The sequence below is a fragment of the Meleagris gallopavo genome, chromosome 5 (assembly GCF_905368555.1).
Source record: "Meleagris gallopavo chromosome 5, MGAL_WU_HG_1.1, whole genome shotgun sequence".
NCBI lineage: Eukaryota > Metazoa > Chordata > Aves > Galliformes > Phasianidae > Meleagris > Meleagris gallopavo.
Window position 1 is genome coordinate 57962893 of NC_139408.1, and position 18563 is coordinate 57981455.

The window sequence follows — 18563 nt, forward strand, 5'->3', positions numbered from 1 at the left end:
GTGGATGCCCCATCCCTGCAGGCATTCAAGGCCAGGCTGGATGTGGCTCTGGGCAGCCTGGGCTGCTGGTTGGCGACCTGCACACAGCAGGGGGTTGGAACTGGATCAGCACTGTGGGCCTTTGCACCCCAGGCCATTCTAGCATTCGTTCCTCCCAGCCCCTCTAAGGATGCTGTGAGGGTCAGCATGGAGTCAGGGACCAGATTGAGGAATTTTCCCCAACTTTATTCAGGCTTTGCCTTCAGCTTCTGAGCTTCTGAAGGTAAAGAGAGCAGTCTCACCCATTCAAACAATACAGCAGTATTTAGAGAAGTCATTCAGAAAGATCTGTATAAAATAAACTTTACGTACAGCCCTCACTTTTATACAAAACAACAGGTTTTTGGTTTTGTACAAAATATTTGGCACCAGCAGCTTCCAGACAGACAGTCAGCCAGGAGCCTGAGGCTCAGCAAGTGGCCTTCACCTGCAGCCCTCAGAGTGCAGTGGAACTGTGGTGGTTGCCTATTGCTGAAGAACCCAGGAGGTGAGCAGGAAAGCTTCAGTCTTTCTGTGCTGGATTCACCGCATGGTTCGTAGGATGGTCCTGAAGTTCTCCAGTTCTCTGACACTTGTTGAAATCCTGCGGGCAACAAAAGCATTACAGCCACGTCTGCATCACAGCCTCCTGAATAAAGCAAGAAAGGGAGCGCTATCGAGGAGAGCTTTGAGCAGCTCTGAGGGAGAGAATTTAGAAATCCAGCTAAATTAGGTTTTGGTTACAGCCAGGCTCTTCTGAAAGCAAATATACACGAGGTTCTGTTACTGAGAGACACAGAGGAACAGGATGTAACAGAGCTCAGCAGCCATCAGACAAGCCCATTAACTGGAGGTCAAGGAACAGACCATAGCATTACCAGCCATGCAGATGGCTGCATCTCCTTGCAGTAGGAGTTTGTTTCTTCTGAAGGCCTCTTTCAATCATGCCCCTCATTTCCTTGCTCAATGCATTCTGGCCCCATAGTACCAGTAAAGATGCAGGACTGGGCTCTGAGGATAAGGCCTGGGACTTTCTCTCCCTTACAGAGAGGGTCTGCCTCTCCCTGCCAGGACTGCCTTCTGTTTTACAAAGATTCTGAGTAACCCAGATCACTTTCTAACAGAAAGCAGAGATGTGGACCTGCATAGCTCCCCTCCTTTTCTGCCAAAGTCCTCATCCTGCTCCCCCCAGGGACGGGGCTGATGGCTGCCCAATAAATGCCACTACTGCAGGGTGGAACTGGGAACAAACTGGTAGAACTGCAGTGCTTGAGGGAGAGCACAAAAATAGAACGGGTAAGAAGAGCAACTTCTGTTTGGGGACAGTGTGCTCCCTGGGCAGTCACAGCGTTTCTTAAAACACACTGAGTTCTTTGTATGTTAATCCAAGCACTTCCTTCAATTCCTTACAAAAATACAGCATATAAACAAGTTGCTTTAAATTGTTCCACCGCTGCACTTCCACATGGACATCACTGGGCATTTGAGGGCTTCTTTGTAAGAAAGTACCACCAGAAGTTAACAGCAATATTGCCAATGAAGATGGACTGATTAAGCTTAAGAGGGATGCAATGCAGCAGCATGCATAAGGTCTCATTCTTACCTTCCAAAAGCATTAAACAGAGCCACGATTTCTTGTCTTGTCAGCTGGAATCCATAGGAAGGGCCGCTTTCAGGAATCTTTTCTATCAGGTTTTCAGAAAAGAGGATCTTCAGTGCTGTGCCCAAGCCCTGTGTCTGTGTGTGAAAAGGAGATGGTTTAACACAAGAGGCATCCAGAGCCTGGCATATGAGCCGAACTTTGCTTCCCTTCCTTGTCTTTGCAAAGGTCTCTGTTGACATCAACTGAACAGGGCAAGACTCGGCCTTCACGTAACACAGCAAAGAGAAGGAAGCAGGACAGAGCCAGGACGTTCTGTTTATTTGGCATTATTTAGACAGCAGAGCTGCCCAGCAAAGGCTTCCTGCCCAGGTCTGACCACACACCAGACACAGCACAGATCTGGCTGAACCCCGGTCCCGCAGCACCTCTGCCTTGCTTTTCTCAGGCTCCGTGTCCCTCCCACTCTCAAGGTGCAGCTGCAGGAAGTTCACCCAGTTTTCAACTGCAAAGGCAACGGGCAGCTGCTGGCAGCCCCAGAGAGTGGGGATCCTCACACGGCTCCCTGCTCATTGGCACCGATCTGTACCTTGGAGCTGACAAATCTAAGAACTGCCCCCGTGCTGCACGGTCCCATCAAATGAGGTGCTCCCAGTCGTGCCCACAGTGCTGACAGAGCTCACCTGCAGCTTCCCCCACAGGCGACACTTGAAGCAGCCAACGCAGTCCATTATCTTAGAAATATTCTTGAAGTGTAGCCTGACCTCCTCCTAGGGGAAAAGAGATGTAAACTGATCACAGTTACACACTAACCAGGTCTTCTTCCATAATCCAAATCCAAGTGTGTTAATTCTGTTCAGGCTAAATTCCATGGGACCAAGATGGTGACATGGATCCTGGAGCAGATCCTCAGCAGCAGCCAGACTTGGGGGTCCTGGTGGACGAGAAGCTGGGCATGAGCCAGCAGTGTGCGCCTGCAGCCCAGAAGGCCAACTGTGTTCTGGGCTGCGTTAAAAAAGGGGTGGCCAGCAGGGAGAGGGAGGTGATTGTCCCCCTCTACTCTGCTCTTGTGAGGCCCCATCTGCAGTGCTGCATCCAGGCCTGGGGCCCCCAGCACAAGAAAGAGATGGAGCTCTTGGTCCAGAGAAGGGCACTGAGATGATCGGAGGGCTGGAGCAGCTCTGCTATGAGGAAAGGCTGAGGGAACTGGGCTTGTTTGGCTTGGAGAAGGGAAGGCTGTGGGGGGACCTCATTGTGGCCTTCAGTGCTTGAAGGGAGCGGATAAACAGGAGGGGGAACGGCTGTTTGTGAGGGTGGGTGGTGACAGGACAAGGGGAATGGTTTTAAAGTGAGACAGGGGAGGTTTAGGTTGGATATGAGGAGGAAGTTTTTCAGCCAGAGGGTGGTGAGGCACTGGAACAGGTTGCCCAAGGAGGCTGTGGATGCCCCATCCCTGCAGGCATTCAAGGCCAGGCTGGATGTGGCTCTGGGCAGCCTGGGCTGCTGGTTGGCGACCTGCACATAGCAGGGGGTTGGGACTGGATGAGCACTGTGCTCCTTTGCAACCCAGGCCATTCTGGGATTCTATGACAAAGGTACAGCCACAACATGCAGCTCCCCAAACCAGAATGAATTGGAAATATCCAATCTAGTTCCTTGAACCCATTGGGTCCCTTTCAGATGCAGTACTACACATCCAAAATACTCTGTGGGTACAAAGTATCCCAAAAGGAAGGGCTGGGCAATTACCTTTAGTTTAGCAGCTTCTTTTTTATTCCCTGCAAAGAAGGAGTTTTCATCAAAATGCAGTGGAAAAGACCTGAAATAGAACAAAAAGTTTTATCTCCCTGCAGTTTGTTTGTGTAGCTTAACTCAGGTTCACAGGAGTACTTGGTTAGGTATGAGAACAGAGCTGATAGGTCTAAAATACATCTGGAGACTTTCTGTGTCTGACTGCAAGCTGCTTGCTTCTCAGATCTCTTGGAGGCTTTCAATTTTAGCTTGCATTTCACCTTGGAGACATTCTCAGCAATTGCTGTGTGGTTTCTAAGCAATTGTAGTCTGTTTTCTGACAGACGTAAGCAGTGAAGGCATGGCAGCGTGAGGAGAGAAATTCAAACACCCATCGTGTTAGAGACACCCATTTCCATCTGGTTCTGGTTCCTCCCGCTCCTCATACTCTGAGTGCTGCCCATCAGCCCAAGCCTCCATTATGTGCATGGTTGGGATTTTTTCTAGCAAAAAACATGACAGCAGGACTGGCATTTCACAGATGACTCAACCAGGTAGCCAATTTCAGGACTGATGTGTAGGAGGTTATTAAATTCAACTCTGCTAAATCAAAAGCCAGCCTCGGCTATTAAACAGCGGGTTTAATTACCCTGTTTTGCAATTTGAATGCAGATACCAACGAACTCCCACCAATGCTACCAAATCATGCCATCCCACTGCAAGAAGGAACCCAGAACCTGCCTTTCTAGGAGCTTTAAGCGAAAGGTTAAGCACGCTCAGAGATGCCAGGGTTGAAAGAGCCATTCTCCCCAGGTACCGAACGTAATTACTTGGCCAGATGGAGAACTTCCAGCAATAGGTTCTTGATTTCTGCATCGTGGCTTTGATTCCCTGTGTACAGCTGGAAACCTGGGCGCTCAAAGAAGGGCAGCACTTTGGATAGAGCCCGCAGCTCAATCAGGTAGAGAAAATACAGGTTCTTCAGTCTTCTGGGGCCTTCCCCTCTGGTGACAACCTCATCAAACCTCTGCTGGAACTCTGTAACATTGGGGCCCCATTTCTTCTCTGACCACGTATCTGAGAGCACAAAAACCAAGGCATGAGGTGGGGAGATACAGTTCTAGTTCACTCCCTCCCAGTGTCCCAAGCTAAATGGTGAAATGCATCTCTAACCAAAGGAATCCAAGCTTTTAGAAGCCATAGCCCTTCCATCAACCCCAACTGTTCCAAGCTGTCTCCAAGGTCTACGTTGTTCATGCAGTGTGGGGCACGGGCTCAGACTTCCTGAAGGATATAGCTATGTAGTTTAGAGTGATATCTGTACACCAAGCCTACCTACCAGATTTATTCCATTACAGCACAGACCTTGGCCACAGGGGATACCCAAATCGTGCTCTCACATCACCCTACATTTCCAACCCCAGGGTTGAAATTGAGATTTGTCAGATAGCTGCTTGTGGACAAGGGGTGCAAAGAAAGTGGGAATGGCACGTGGAGACAGCTCAAGGGACTTGGAGGAGCCCAGCCAAGCATTCCTCAGTCTGGATGAAATTACTGCTAAACTGACTGCCTTAAAAACAGGCTAGGGAGACATGCAATTAGAAACACGCTCCAAAGTAACCATGGAGGAAGAATAAAAGGCATACGTGCTGGAAGCCTCAGCACAGAGCAGAGCCCAGCCATTTGCAGACCCAAAGGCATGCTACAAGTGCATTCCTGATTTTGTTACACAACCTGTGTGCCGAGGGAGAGAGAATAAGAGCATAGAAGCGGGCCTGAGCCCTGCTGGCATGGGCTGCACTAGCATTTAGCTGAGCCACGGATGTGAAGGCTGTGCCAATTAAGAGCTGATGCAGGAGAGCTCAGGCAGGTGGCAGTTACCTTGTAAGAGGTACCTGGCGCTCAGGTGAATGTTGATGCTTGCATGGAGTCCAGAAATGAGCCTGTAGAAAGCTCGTTTCTCTATGCAGACACCTGGAGAAAAAAAAAAAAAAAGGAAAAAAAAACCAGCAAGCATTTTAAGATATTGAAAGCATATATTGAATTTTCCTCTCCTGACTGTCAGACAGATCTCACCCAAACCCAGAGCAGCAAGCGGCTCCCACCCACTCCACAGCCATTCTGCATTCATCCCAAAAAGAGATGCCAGGTTTACAGAGGATTACCTTTCAACCACTTGTAAAACGTCTGCCCTGCAAACAGAAGGAAAAAGAGCAGTCAGTCTGAAGTGCCTCCAAGGAGCAGGAAGGCTCTAACACACCATGGCATTTTTATTTTTGTTTGTATTTTGAAATGCATTTCAGGGGACGACAGGATGATGCACCAACATGACAGGGCTGGATCCTGGAACTGGATCACTGGAACAGGTTGCCCAAGGAGGCTGTGGATGCCCCATCCCTGCAGGCATTCAAGGCCAGGCTGGATGTGGCTCTGGGCAGCCTGGGCTGCTGGTTGGCCACCTGCACACAGCAGGGGGTTGGAACTGGGTGAGCATTTTGTGCTCCTTTGCAACCCAGGCCATCCTAGGATTTTATGACCCCCCTCCCCTTCTCGCTGCTCCCATGGCCAAAAACCTGACACCACCCTTGAGACCACATCTAGAGCAACTCTGCTCACTCCAGTTTGCAGAAGCAGGGATAGAGGTGGTAGAAGAGAGCAAAAAGGGTTTTCCTCCCCACTCTTCTGCCTGTCTGATGTCTCTATAAGGCAGTGGTGGCAGCAGACAGATATAACACATGGCTCCCTCCCACCCTTGGAAAGAGCTGGTGGGGGGCAAAACCACTGCGTGATGCTGTGACCAACAGGGAAACAAAGGCCACAGATTGCTTTCTTTACTGCTAAGTGTGGGGAGAGGGTATTTTTATTAGAAAGAAATAAAACAAATGTGTACAATCACACAAGGCAGTGTTTCACACTGACCCCTGCTACCACCTGCTTGAAAATAATCTGGAGAACAGAAAAGGATTTGGAAATAGTTTGGAGACAAGAAGGATGTCCCATCGACAGGCCCAGTACCACAGAGCACAAACAGCTCCGGGGCTCAGCCCTTCCAGCAGGGAGCTGCGTGCCTCACTGCAGCTCTGCACCAACTCTGTCTTCCAAAGCACAGCCTGAGAGCTGCTTCCTCAGCAGTAACCAGAACTGAAAAAAGCTCATGCCATGAATCCTGAAGACTCCCAGTATTTGTGTTTTTAACAAGAGGACCTGTTTCTGGTATGGGTAAAAACAGAGTGCCACTCACCTCCATCGTCTGCTGATGAGAGGAAGGCACGAGTGGTGGGGAGAGAAAAAAAACAAAGGAGATAATTACACACAACCAAAGCTAAACTGCAAAGCACAAACATTAAGATTGCTCTGCTAACCTGCTCTGACAAAAAGCCTTCCCAAGGAGGTTCATACATCTTCCTAACACAAAACATGATCTCAGTAACTGCAGCAGTGGGGTACCTGGTGAGCAATGCTCCCCATAACCTGACCTGACAGGAGGGATCTGTGTTTGTACAGGAAGTTAAAGCAGAGACTGGAAAATAGGAAATGCAACTGCCTCCTGTATGACCTCTGACAAGATACTCAGAAATACTCTCTGCTTCCTGCAACTCACCAGCCATTTGCATCAACACAGGCAGCAGGCCTGACCCTGTCCTCACGTCCTGCTTCTTTCTCGCAGACAGAACTGCACTCCTTCCATGGTGACTCTGATATTCCATTCATACCTTGCCCCAAACAACAGCACTCCTCATGAGAAACACTGGGATTTTAAAGGGCACTGTATACTTAGTTCATTATTGCTGTGCTTGAAGTGTCACTCCTCCATGCAAAGCTCAAAGGAGTGGGAAAACCACCTGCACAGGTTAGGGAAAGTCCAGAGATCACCTCAGAGGACACTGCTGGAGTTCAGGCCATCAACATACTGATGATATTCTAATGTCTGAGCACGATGGGGCATCAGGAAACACAGGCTCTCTTAGCAGCCTTGAGCCTGCAGCTATCTGTATGCTCCTGAGACCCCTCCCAGCTTTCATTTACACCATTAAGTCTTTCCTCTAAGGCAGAATTTCTCCTATTAAATGGTTTCCCCCGAGGATCCCAGCCAGGGTCTTATTTCAGTCCCTCCCAGATGGTTTGGCATTGCTGAGCACAGAAAGCACTGACTCAGGGTTCAGCTCTGTCCCCAGCCTCTCCAAGACCCTGAGAATCAGACCTCCCTTCTCCACGATGGATGCTGGACAGTCTTCCTGATACTATTCCATTGGCTGTAACCATTCTAGACTTGATCCAGAGCTCTAACACAGCTCTCGTTCAGCAAAAGTAGCTCACACAGCATTTGCTGCTGTTGTAGCTCAGAGCAGTACACTACTAAACCACTTAGCAAGATGAATACATGACTCACCTCTACCAGATGCCAAAGGTCTTTTCACATTCTGAGGCCTAGGAGGAAAAAAAATAGATCATTTAGATAAGTAAATACATGACTGTCTCCTTATTGTGCAGAAACAACAGCAGAAGAAATTAATTTCTGCAGCCAAATAACCTAGGAAGATCTAAGAGGCCCTCCTGCTCCAACAGAAAAAGTGTAAGGAGAGATTAAGTTTTCTCTTGTTTGTTTTTTACAAAGAAGGAAGAAAAAAACAAAAAAAAAACAGCTAGGGGAAAATCCAGTGCCTAGAGGAGTGCTCGTGGACATCATCTCATGGCCCTGGTGCAACATGATGCTGCATGAGAGGAAATCACTGGAAAGGTAACAGCACACAAGACTACAGATCAGCATCCACCAACACAGCCCCAGGAGCAGACCTCAGCAGAGATCCAACTGGCAAAGACTGGGGAGGAAGCCCACCTCACTGCTATGACACCCAGGGAGAACAGGGCCGTGTGATGAGGACCACATCACACCAGAGATGCACACCCTGCAGGCTGCTGGATCCCCACTCTGCAGAGCTGTGGCACAAGGAACGGCCTGGGCAGCCATATGGCTCATCCCCTGCTCCCACAGCCCACACCACGCAGCACTGCAGCAAAGACTGGAAGATGGGGGTTAACGGAGCAGTTGGAGCACGTGCAGCCCCTCTGCAGAAGTCAGGGCTCACAGTGACTCAAGGTTTGTAGCACCTGTGTCCCAGAGCACCTACTTGAAGCAGTTTTCTTCATAAATACTGTTCCATATCTTCCAGGCATCTGGTCCTTTGTAGCCAGTATAGCGCTCAGGGTTCAGCAGTAAGTCCACATACTCTGCGTCGGGAGAAAGGATGTCTGCGGAGCAGAACGCTGGGTCAGTGACAACAGCTTCTAAAGGAGAATGACATCTTCCAAAGCCAGTCCAGCCACCCCTCTGCATACTGAACAGCCCTCCAAAAAGGCAGGTGCACAGCACTTGCTGCACCCTGACCCACTGCAGCAGCTCTCTGGCACTCTGAGCTATCACACGCGAGGCCACAGATGGCAAAGTCAACTCTGAGCATACTCACTAACTTGCTAAGCACTGCAAGACCCTGAACTGCAATGAAGCTTTTGATTATTTTCAAAAGGGTGGGGGGATGAGGAGGGAGAAGAAATGACATATATGCTTCAGGCTTGCTGGAATACTACACATTAGCCTCAAAGCTCTGCAGAGAACTTGAACTGCTTAGATTTGGTCAGATCAAACAGGTCATTATACCATCAGCTTCACAGAAGCTGTCTGAAGAGTCATCGTGCCATGTCCACTGGAGCACTGCCTGCTGGGTTTCCTTGCTGCAAAGAAAGGACAAAGAGCATCAGACAGAGCACTGATGCTGAGGCTCCTTCAAGACGAGTATGGGCTGTGGGAAGAAGTCATACCTCAGTGACTCATCCACAGCCCCAAGTCTGTTGGCTTCTTCACATTCTTCAGCACGGCTGTTGGCTTCCTCTGAATACTGCATTGAGAAGCAAAGATCAAAACACGGGCATGCTGAGGTTATAATCTGGCCTTTGCTGCGCATACAACTTAAGCATCAGAAACACTTCTATTCTAACAGTTGGTATTTCCACCAGATGTCTGCAAATATTCAGGGCCTGGCGCAGCCGTGGGGATTGCTGCAGGGACTCACAGCAGGCTCTGACACACTGTGCTTTACCTGGACTCAGGGAAGCCTCCAAGAAGGTATTTATCACTTACAGCGACTCAAAGTCCTGCAAGCAGCGTCATTTTGGGCACGCAGACAAACCTACCTTGTAACTTGCAGATCTGATTCCATCAGGGACTTCGTCCTGAAAGACAAAATTGGGCATGTACTACATGTGAAGCTGACAAAGCCTTTCAGTCTAATGTTTGAAAAAGATTAGGAAGGTTACAGCAGCTCCCAGGGCTTAAAAGGAATCAAATCCCCCAGCTTAGCTTACACCATCTCTAATTACTGGCTCCTCCACAGACAAAAGTTAAGCAATATTCCCGGTGTTCTATTTTGATTTTTCGCAAGACTCTCATTCTCAATAGGTCAGCAGCCTTCCACGGTGCTCCACCAGGCTGTGCTCTGCTCACCGAGCACAAGGTAGAAGATGCCAACCCAGACTTGAGAGCAGCTGCTGGCTGCCATCCCACCTCCGGGTGATGCTGGCAGAAGCCCAACTGCCTTGTTTCAGCCATTGCAGCTCCCAGCCCTGATACACGTCATCCTGAAGTCTCCCACAGCAGCTGTATGGAATCGCCACCAAAGGAGTTGTTGGAAGGGTAGGGAAGTCCCCGGGAGAGGGGAATGAGGTAAATGTAATATGCAGATCAGAATTTATATAAGGAGTGATGTTCTCTCACACACCCACTGCACTCTGTTGTTGCACAGTGCCATAACACCTCAGACATTTTTCAGCCAAGCCAACAGCTGCATTACTTCAGGTTTCACAGAGCTCCCAGGTGAGAGGGACAGACATCTCCATGGCATTATACTTTAAGCTGTACATGAAAATAAGCTGCAGTTGTTTGGTAAATGCATGCAATTAGGGTCTCCTACTGCCCTTGCACTGTTCCACCAGCACAGCATATCTCAGTGCAGCATCAGCACTCAGAGTGCTCTGGAGATCCCAGAAGGAACATGTAAGACAGCCTGCAGTTGGCTGCCACCCCACAGAACCAGGCTGAGAGCATTTTCACCATGTCTACCAACCCAGCAACCAAGTCCTAATTCCCTCTCTCTTTTCCCCTTCTTTTCAGACAGACACCTGCAGTCACCATGTTTTCTTCCAGCTGAGTGTCCAGGATGCAAGGGCAAAGGTATCTGCTTTTGTGCTGGGAAACACAGGACTCTGAAAGAGCTATTTTATGTATGGAGACTGCTGGAAAGGGGTTGGCTGAATTCAGACAAAACAGCAAATTGCTGTGTAGCTCATAGCCTAACAGGGTGAACGTGCTGCCAATTAACACAGTACACAGCAACAGGGGATTTCCCCTAAAATCATTCTACTAATGCATCAAATAAAAGAGGGGCCAGGACAAGAGTTTCCATTGGTGGAGGGCTGGTCAGAATTTACCATTCAAGCTTTTCTTTAGGGATCCCAGCAGTACTGTACCTAAGGAAGCCTCCTTTGCAGCCACAGCAGAACTGTGGCTCAGCAGCCAGCACAGTAAGATATTTACCTGCTTTTTACTCTCAGGCTGCAAAGGCCAAATAGAGAAAATAGAGAAGTGAATGGTTCTCTACTCACAGATGGGCAGGGTTTTACAGCACAGTCTCTTATTCCGCAGTGACTGTTGTCATTCCAGAAAGGACACGGTTTCTTTAGGTTTACCTAAAAATAACACATTATCCTGTTACACGTTTCTTCCATGCAGCCAAGCCAACCTTCCACATCACAGCCTGCCAGCACGCACGGCTATCTCACTGAAAGGCTTCTGCTAACAAAACCAAGTGCAGAGCTGAGTACTGCAGTGCAAGTGCAAGCAGAAGGTGTCCTTCACTTCAGACAAAGGCCTGATTTCAGTCTGCCGTGCTCATTCATGTGTCTCTCATACAGGACGTGTGTACTCATGCAGTACAGCCAAGACTATCTGTGCTATGTGTATGTTTCGTACTCACACCTTGATGCACTTTGAGCACTGGTTGGGTATTTTGTACCCCTTATGAGCCAGCAGGTCTGCTGGTGATTTTACATAGAGTTGTTCTAATCTGCAGTGCAGCAAAGTTCATAGAATCCTAGAATGGCCTGGGTTGCAAAGGCCAACAGTGCTGACGCAGTTCCAACCCCCTGCTGTGTGCAGGTCACCAACCAGCAGCCCAGGCTGCCCAGAGCCACATCCAGCCTGGCCTTGAATGCCTGCAGGGATGGGGCATCCACAGCCTCCTTGGGCAACCTGTTCCAGTGCCTCACCACCCTCTGGCTGAAAAACTTCCTCCTCATATCCAACCCAAACCTCCCCTGTCTCACTTTCAAACCATTCCCCTTGTCCTATCACCACCCACCCTCACAAACAGCCGTTCCCCTCCTGTTTATCCGCTCCCTTCAAGCACTGAAGGCCACAATGAGGTCTCCCTGCAGCCTTCTCTTCTCCAAGCTAAACAAGCCCAGCTCCCTCAACCTTTCTTCATAGGAAAAGAAGTTGAGAACGTCTTAAACCCTTCTTATGGAAGAACATAGATTTTTTTTTTGCCTGTTGAAACAATCAGGAAGCAGTCATTGTTCAGCACATGACCTTGGCAGGTAAGATTCTGGCCACAACCCAAGCACACCCAAACAAACCCTCAGTTAGTCACACAGATGCAATCTCATTGAATGGGAGCAGACATCATCTAAGAGCGATGGCCTGGCATAACTGCAATCACTTCATCTGACAGCTAAACCCCAGGCTTTCCTCGTTGACAGGAGGACATCAAGAGCATCCTCATTATGCAATCTGGACTCCCCTTCATCAGCTCTTTTGAACCTTAATTCAACAAACTGTTCTACTGCCTCAGCTCCTCAGAGGAAACAAAGCATAAGAAAACATGTGTAACAGAGAGGCTGAGGATGCCCCACTTCTGAAGGCATCCAAGGCCACACTGGATGGGATCCTGGACAGCCTGGCTGAAATGGGGGGCATCTGATTTTAAGAGATCAGCAATAACTTCCATGGAGAAGAAAAAAAAAAAAAAAAAAAAAAAAAGCATAGCAAATTATTGAGAAATATTCATCAAATTATTGAGAAATATTCATCTTTTTCTTGTATGGGAAACTTACTTTGTAGTATCTGAAATAGTCACTTTCCAGAAGTTGATTCAGCCTGGGAAACAGCTTGTAGTTGTTGAAGGCATCGATGGTTTCTACATCACAGGTGCAGTCGTCCAAATGGCCAGTGACCTGTTGGTACAGAACACCGAGCACAAACAAGTTGGTCAGCACTGCTCCAGTGCACAGGTAACACAATTCAGGCTTTTCTTTCATTTTCCAGCGAGCCATTGCCCTAAATCTGACCAGAATAAAACAGCACTGGTTTAGTGGGCTGGTGGTGATGGGTTGGCAGTTGGACTTGATGATCTCAGAGCCCTTTTCTTACTTTAATGGTTCTATTAAGCTGAATGTGCTGAATTGCCAAAGAATTCCTTGTGATGCATCCTTTAGGACCTGCCTTTTGCCTATTGTTGGGGGCAAGCAATTTTTGTCCATAGGACAAGAGGGAATGGTTTTAAAGTGAGCCAGGAGAGGTTTAGGTTGGATATGAGGAGGAAGTTTTTCAGCCAGAGGGTGGTGAGGCACTGGAACAGGTTGCCCAAGGAGGCTGTGGATGCCCCATCCCTGCAGGCATTCAAGGCCAGGCTGGATGTGGCTCTGGGCAGCCTGGGCTGCTGGTTGGCGACCTGCACACAGCAGGGGGTTGGAACTGGATCAGCACTGTGGGCCTTTGCAACCCAGACCATTCTATGGCTCTATGATTAAACACATTTTTCCCCTAACACACATAGGTATGTTAAGAATTTACTGATGCCAGAGCAATAGGCATCAGGCAGACACTGCCATCTCTTCAGAGAGCAGAGATAACGCTCATACAGCTAGACAAGACACAGATTTTTTATCAAGACCAAGCCCAGCTGACACACCAGCCCAGGCTCTCGTCTGACACCAGTAAGCACTCTGGGCAGGATGGCACACAGCTAACAGCTGCCATCTGCATAAGGGTTTAAATAAGGAACAGTAATGCCACCAAAGGTTACGGCACTCAACTAAAGTCCTTGCTGTCAACCAACTGTGCTGCAGCCACCTGATTTGATTAGAACCACAGAGACTGCAACAGCCTTTCCCTGTTCCTCTGGCAGCCATTTGGCAAGGAAACAACTACTGCAGATCTGATGCAGGAAGCCAACACTCCTTGCATCATCCTGAACAACTCATGCTGTGTGTAAGCCTCACAAAAAAAACCAAAACAAAACAACGCAAGTTCAGCTATGGCTTTCTGACACGTAGCTTACCGCCTGGGTGAGAAAGATACACAGCAGAAGGAGGTCTGCTGCTTCCCAACCTCACGATGAGCACTCAGGGAAATCACCGTGTCCACAAAGTGAGCATACCACTCATTCCCTCTCAAGTGGGCACCAGGGAATTTCCCTGCGTGCTGAGGTAGCAGTACAACACTTGGCAGCTGCCATCCACCAGGACTAGATCAGTTTAGGGGTTTAATAAGGACCAAGGTGGTCATTTTAAATGGGTACTGCTGATTTATGAAGTGAGTGTGGGACATTCACAGAGAGAAATCCCCTCGCTGCCTCTGTTCCAGAAGCTCAGCAGGTCCTGGCAGCAGCCAGCACAAAGCACCATTCCCCCAGCACACAACCCTGTAAGCCTCAAGGAAAAGCCTCTGAGGAAGAGTGCCCTTTGCAATTAGGGCAAAATAAATTACTGCGCGTGGAGAAAAGAGGAAGAGCCATGTGAGAAGCATGGAACACACGGCCTGATGCATATCCGGAGAGCCCTCAGGCCACTCAGAGAGGCACGATTCGATCTCCCCAGAACCACAGCGATCACCAGTGCAGCAGCAGAGCTCCATGCCCTCTTTCCGAGAAGGAAGGCAATGAGCACTCGCCCTCAGAGCACACAGAAAAGGGAGGGGAAGAAACAACAGCCTGGGTTGGACACCAAGCACCTTAAAGGAAGGTGCAGGTTCCCCCTGGGCAGAAGGGGAAGGAACCCACGCTCAGGCCTTGGGTGGGACTCAGTGCTTAGGAAACAAAGCTTCTCCATTGAAGGCGCTGATGTTTTAGACTGAGCCACACTGATTTAAGTGGGTGTGAAGGGAAATACAGTGAGCCACAGTGCCCTTTGCCACCTGAGCAAATCATTAGTGCTAAGTCACTGTGATGTGCAGGTTTGCTTCTGTTTCTTGCATTCACACTGAAGCCCAACACCTCACTGTACTGTACTCTGCAAAGTAATTTTGCAAAGTAATGAAAACTAAGATTACCAGCATAGCAATTAAGATTTCCACTAGCCTAAACCACCCCTATTAAAAAAAATACCGGCACTGATTTGGTAATCCAGTTACCCAACAGAAACTTGTTTCAAAATTAAGAAGGCTAACCAACGAAAATAGAAAACCCCAAACCACACATTCCTGGAAGCCTGGCAACCCCTGAGCAAGGCAGCTTGCAGACTGGGTCATGCCTCAGCTGCTCTAGAAATGACCTTCAGAAACATCTGTAGAACCTCCAGCTGGCACTGCCCGGAGCTGTGGGTGCCCCATCCCTGGAGGTGCCCGAGGCTGTGGATGGGCTGTGGGCACCAAGCTGGGGGGCACCCGGCCCACAATGGTCTTCAAGTCCCACCCAACCCAACCCACTCCATGATTCTGTGTAATGTTTGTACCAGGCCTGAATTTGCATGGTTTAGTGGCCAAACCAAGCTAGAACCCAGCACAATATCACCCTGTAAAGAAATCCAGGTAAGCATCCTCCTGAGAGGGTGATGCTTTAGGACACCTTCCCTGCTCCCAAAACAACCGTGTCTTCAACCTGCAACAATATTGTTTCAGATGAAACAGAACTTCATCAAGTCCCAAACTCATGCCACATGCTTCCTGGCACCTGTGAAATCACTGAGCTCAGCAGCAGCGATGGGTTCTGCTCCACCCAGGCGGGGTGTGGGAGCCCAACATGGCATGGGATGGGCAGCAGGGCTGGGTCTGCCCAGTGGGGAGAGATGCAACGGAGCTGCTGGGACAGACGCACACCCCAGTAGCTCCAGCTGCTGAGCAAGCAGCCAGGGAGGTGTTCTGCTGGCTCTCCACAATGCCATAGCATTGATGTATCCTCCATGGGTGCGTACCACGGGTTGGAACATCACCTCACGTGGACTCTGCATCATCCTTAGGTTTGGCCTTTGCTTCATTCTCCTTTGTCTCTATCCCAAGCTCCACCAGTGATCTTCATCTCTTCCCAGTTCACTCAGCATCACAGAAATGCTCCTGGGCAGTGGATTTAGGGCTTTCTTTTCTCACTACAGGCTCCCTCCCTGACCCAAACACCACAGTTATTGCACAGCTGGGCTGGAAAGAGAGCAAACACCTTTCTGCATCTCCCACCTGCAGCTAGAACAGAGCACAGGAACACTACAGAGGGTACGTATCACCTGCAAGCACCTCTTAGAAAAGAATCCACAGCTCCAGCTTCACCCAGAGGGTGGTGAGGCAGTGGAACAGGTTGCCCAAGGAGGCTGTGGATGCCCCATCCCTGCAGGCATCCAAGGCCAGGCTGGATGTGGCTCTGGGCAGCCTGGGCTGCTGGTTGGCCACCTGCACACAGCAGGGGGTTGGAACTGGGTGAGCATTGTGCTCCTTTGCAACCCAGGCCATTCTATGGTTCTGTAATTCCAGTGTTCTGGGCAGTGCCTCCCGTGTCCCTCCACAGGGATGGCAGGGCATTGGGTACGAACTGCTGCCCCAGGGCTCTCTGGGAAGCATCAACTTAACAAGAATGCAAGAGTGGCTTGAAAGTCTGCTCAGGTAACAAGGAAGTAAGTCAGTGCCCAGAATCACCCCTAATGACCAGAGGAACAGCCCCCGAAGGAAAGCAGCAACAAACCACAGCACAGCACAACGCCAGCTCTCTGTGCCCAAGGAACGAAGCCTGCAAGCCATCACTGTGCCAGAACAGCAGAGCTTTCAGCAGCAAGGGCTGCTCATATCACACCGTGCTCCTGACTCAGACTGACGAGGCAAGCCTTCCTCAGCGAAGCAGGAAGGCACAGCGATAAATGAAAAGCACGCGGTTCAGCTCTCTATCAGCACAGGTTTTTATCTGCCGTTTCCCTCACGAGCCACCCAGAAAGCAAAGCCACAGCCCCGGGCGTTTTCTTTTCCCGCTCCCGGCTTCTGATTCACGTTTCAGCACTGATTTTAATGCAGTTCTGAAAGGACCACCGGGCGCCGAGCGCACCGCAGCCACTCGCACCCACGCAGAGTTAAGCGAGCAGCAGCCCACCTCCAGGCACGCAACCCTAGGATCGCAGCTCGGAAGGCACCGCGTGCTGGGATCCCCAAGCTCGGACCGCCCCACGCGACCAGCGCAGCCCCCCTCCAACCCACCACAGCCCACCTGGCAGAAGCAGCGGCGCTCCGCCGATCCGGGCGACCCGCGAGGCACGGCGGGCAGCAGAAGGGCGGCAAAACCCAACGCCCGCAGCAACGCTCCGCCCGACGCCATCTCAGCGCCGCCGCCGAGGGCCGGAGGAGCCGCGCACGGAGCCGCGCACCGCTCCGCTCCGCTCCGCTCCGCCCCGTTCCGCCGCACGCAGCGCGGTCACTGCGCGCTTCTGTCCCACCCTCAGCCGGCACGTCGCGCCGACTGACTGCGTTAGCGACGATCCGGCGGCGTTTCATCACCGAACGTGGCTCCCAGCAGGCTGAGCGCTGCTCTTCCCCGCCCCGGGCTGAACGCGAGCCCGAAATAAAGCTCGTTCGATCCACCAGGGCCGCACCAAAAGTAATGCCGGCCGTTCTGTGGTATCAGCCCGCAGCGGCAGGGCTGGGTGTCGGTGGGACGGCGGCCCCGTGCCCGCACTGCGGGACGTTGTGACAGACGGCAGCGGAGCGGCTCGCTGACACAGCGGCATGGAAGCAAAGGGGCGGGATGGAGAAAATGCATAGTGGTGGTGACTGCGTTGAAAAATTGCGGCTTGTAGCTGAGAATTCGCTTTATCGCATGTTGCTGTTGTATTTCTCACTGTCATGTTTCCCATAGGAATAATGGAATAATTTCCCATAGAATAATTTCCCGTTGGTCATCAACGGCTCTTGGTCATCAATGGCTCTATGTCCAGATGGAGGCCAGTAACGAGCAGCTCCCCCAGGGCTCTGTCTTGGGACTGGTGCTCTTAAACATCTTTATCAATGACATCAATGATGGAATCGAGTGCACCCTCAGCAAGTTTGCTGACGGCACCAAGCTGAGTGCTGCAGTTGACACGATAGAAGGAAGGGATGCCATTCAGAGGGACCTCGAGAGGCTTGAAAGATGGGTCCAGGTGAACCTAACGAGGTTCAACACAGCAAAGTGTTGAGTTTGGCACTTGGGCTGGAGGAATCCCAGGCATTCATATAGACTGGAAGGAGTGGTCCTTGAGAGCAGCCCTGCAGAGGAGGACCTGGGGGTCTTGATGGATGAAAAGCTTAACATGAGCCAGCAGTGTGCTCCTGCAGCTTGGAAAGCAAATGGGATCCTGGGCTCCATCAGCAGAGGGGTGGCCAGCAGGGACAGGGAGGTGATTGTCCCCCTCTGCTCTGCTTTGTGAGGCCCCATCTGCAGTGCTGTGTGCAGGTCTGGAGCCCCCAGTACAGGAAAGACAGGGAGGTGTTGGAGAGGGTCCAGAGGAGCCACAAAGATGATCAGGGGGCTGCAGCACCTCCCCTACAAAGACAGGCTGAGGGAGCTGGGCTTGTTCAGCCTGGAGAAGAGAAGGCTGTGGGGTGACCTCAGTGCAGCCTTCAGTACCTAAAGGGAGCCTACAGACAGGAGGGGAGTCAGCTCTTGGAAAGGGTAGAGAGCAGCAGGACAAGGGGAAATGGTTTGAAGTTGAGGGAGGGCAGATTTCAGTTGGATGTGAGGGGGAAGTTGTTTGCTGTGAGAGTGGTGAGGTGCTGGAACAGCTGCCCAGAGGGGCTGTGGATGCCCCGTCCATCCCTGGAGGTGTTCAAGGCCAGGTTGGATGGGGCCCTGGGCTGCTGTGAGATGTGGAGGTTGGTGGCCCTGCCTGTGGTTTGGGGGGGGTTGGAGCTTCGTGATCCTTGAGGTCCATTCTGTGA

At 50.6% G+C, this 18563-nt stretch overlaps 1 protein-coding gene across 3 annotated transcripts; it reads right to left on the reverse strand.

Annotated features, from left to right (window-relative positions):
- Positions 1 to 209: 209 nt before the first annotated feature.
- On the reverse strand, positions 210 to 17108 carry ERO1A (endoplasmic reticulum oxidoreductase 1 alpha). 3 transcript variants are annotated; one of them, XM_010712160.4, is made up of 16 exons: positions 16858 to 17108; positions 12515 to 12634; positions 11006 to 11089; positions 9539 to 9577; positions 9167 to 9243; positions 9006 to 9079; positions 8479 to 8599; positions 7740 to 7777; positions 6591 to 6599; positions 5515 to 5541; positions 5231 to 5323; positions 4180 to 4426; positions 3368 to 3437; positions 2302 to 2388; positions 1622 to 1755; positions 210 to 622 (listed from the first exon to the last, which is right to left on the reverse strand). In XM_010712160.4, the coding sequence occupies exons 1-16, from the start codon at positions 16963 to 16965 to the stop codon at positions 562 to 564; spliced, it is 1389 nt and encodes a 462-aa protein (XP_010710462.3). In that variant the 5' UTR covers positions 16966 to 17108; the 3' UTR covers positions 210 to 561. The 3 variants fall into 3 exon arrangements, with proteins under 3 accessions (XP_010710462.3, XP_010710461.3, XP_085082086.1); XM_010712159.4 differs by having other exon boundaries at positions 6591 to 6602; XM_085225960.1 differs by lacking the exon at positions 6591 to 6599.
- Between the last annotated feature and the right edge of the window lie 1455 nt (positions 17109 to 18563).

Bases quoted from the DNA above. Each gene is read 5' to 3' on its own strand.
- ERO1A (XM_010712159.4), bottom strand. From the start codon at position 16,965: ATGGCGTCGGGCGGAGCGTTGCTGCGGGCGTTGGGTTTTGCCGCCCTT. The intron at 7,778-8,478 runs GTAGGTGCTCTG...TTTTCCTCCTAG, and splicing joins TATGAAGAAAACTGCTTCAA to GCCTCAGAATGTGAAAAGAC. The intron at 1,756-2,301 runs GTGAGCTCTGTC...TTTCACACACAG, and splicing joins GCCTGTGGGGGAAGCTGCAG to ACACAGGGCTTGGGCACAGC.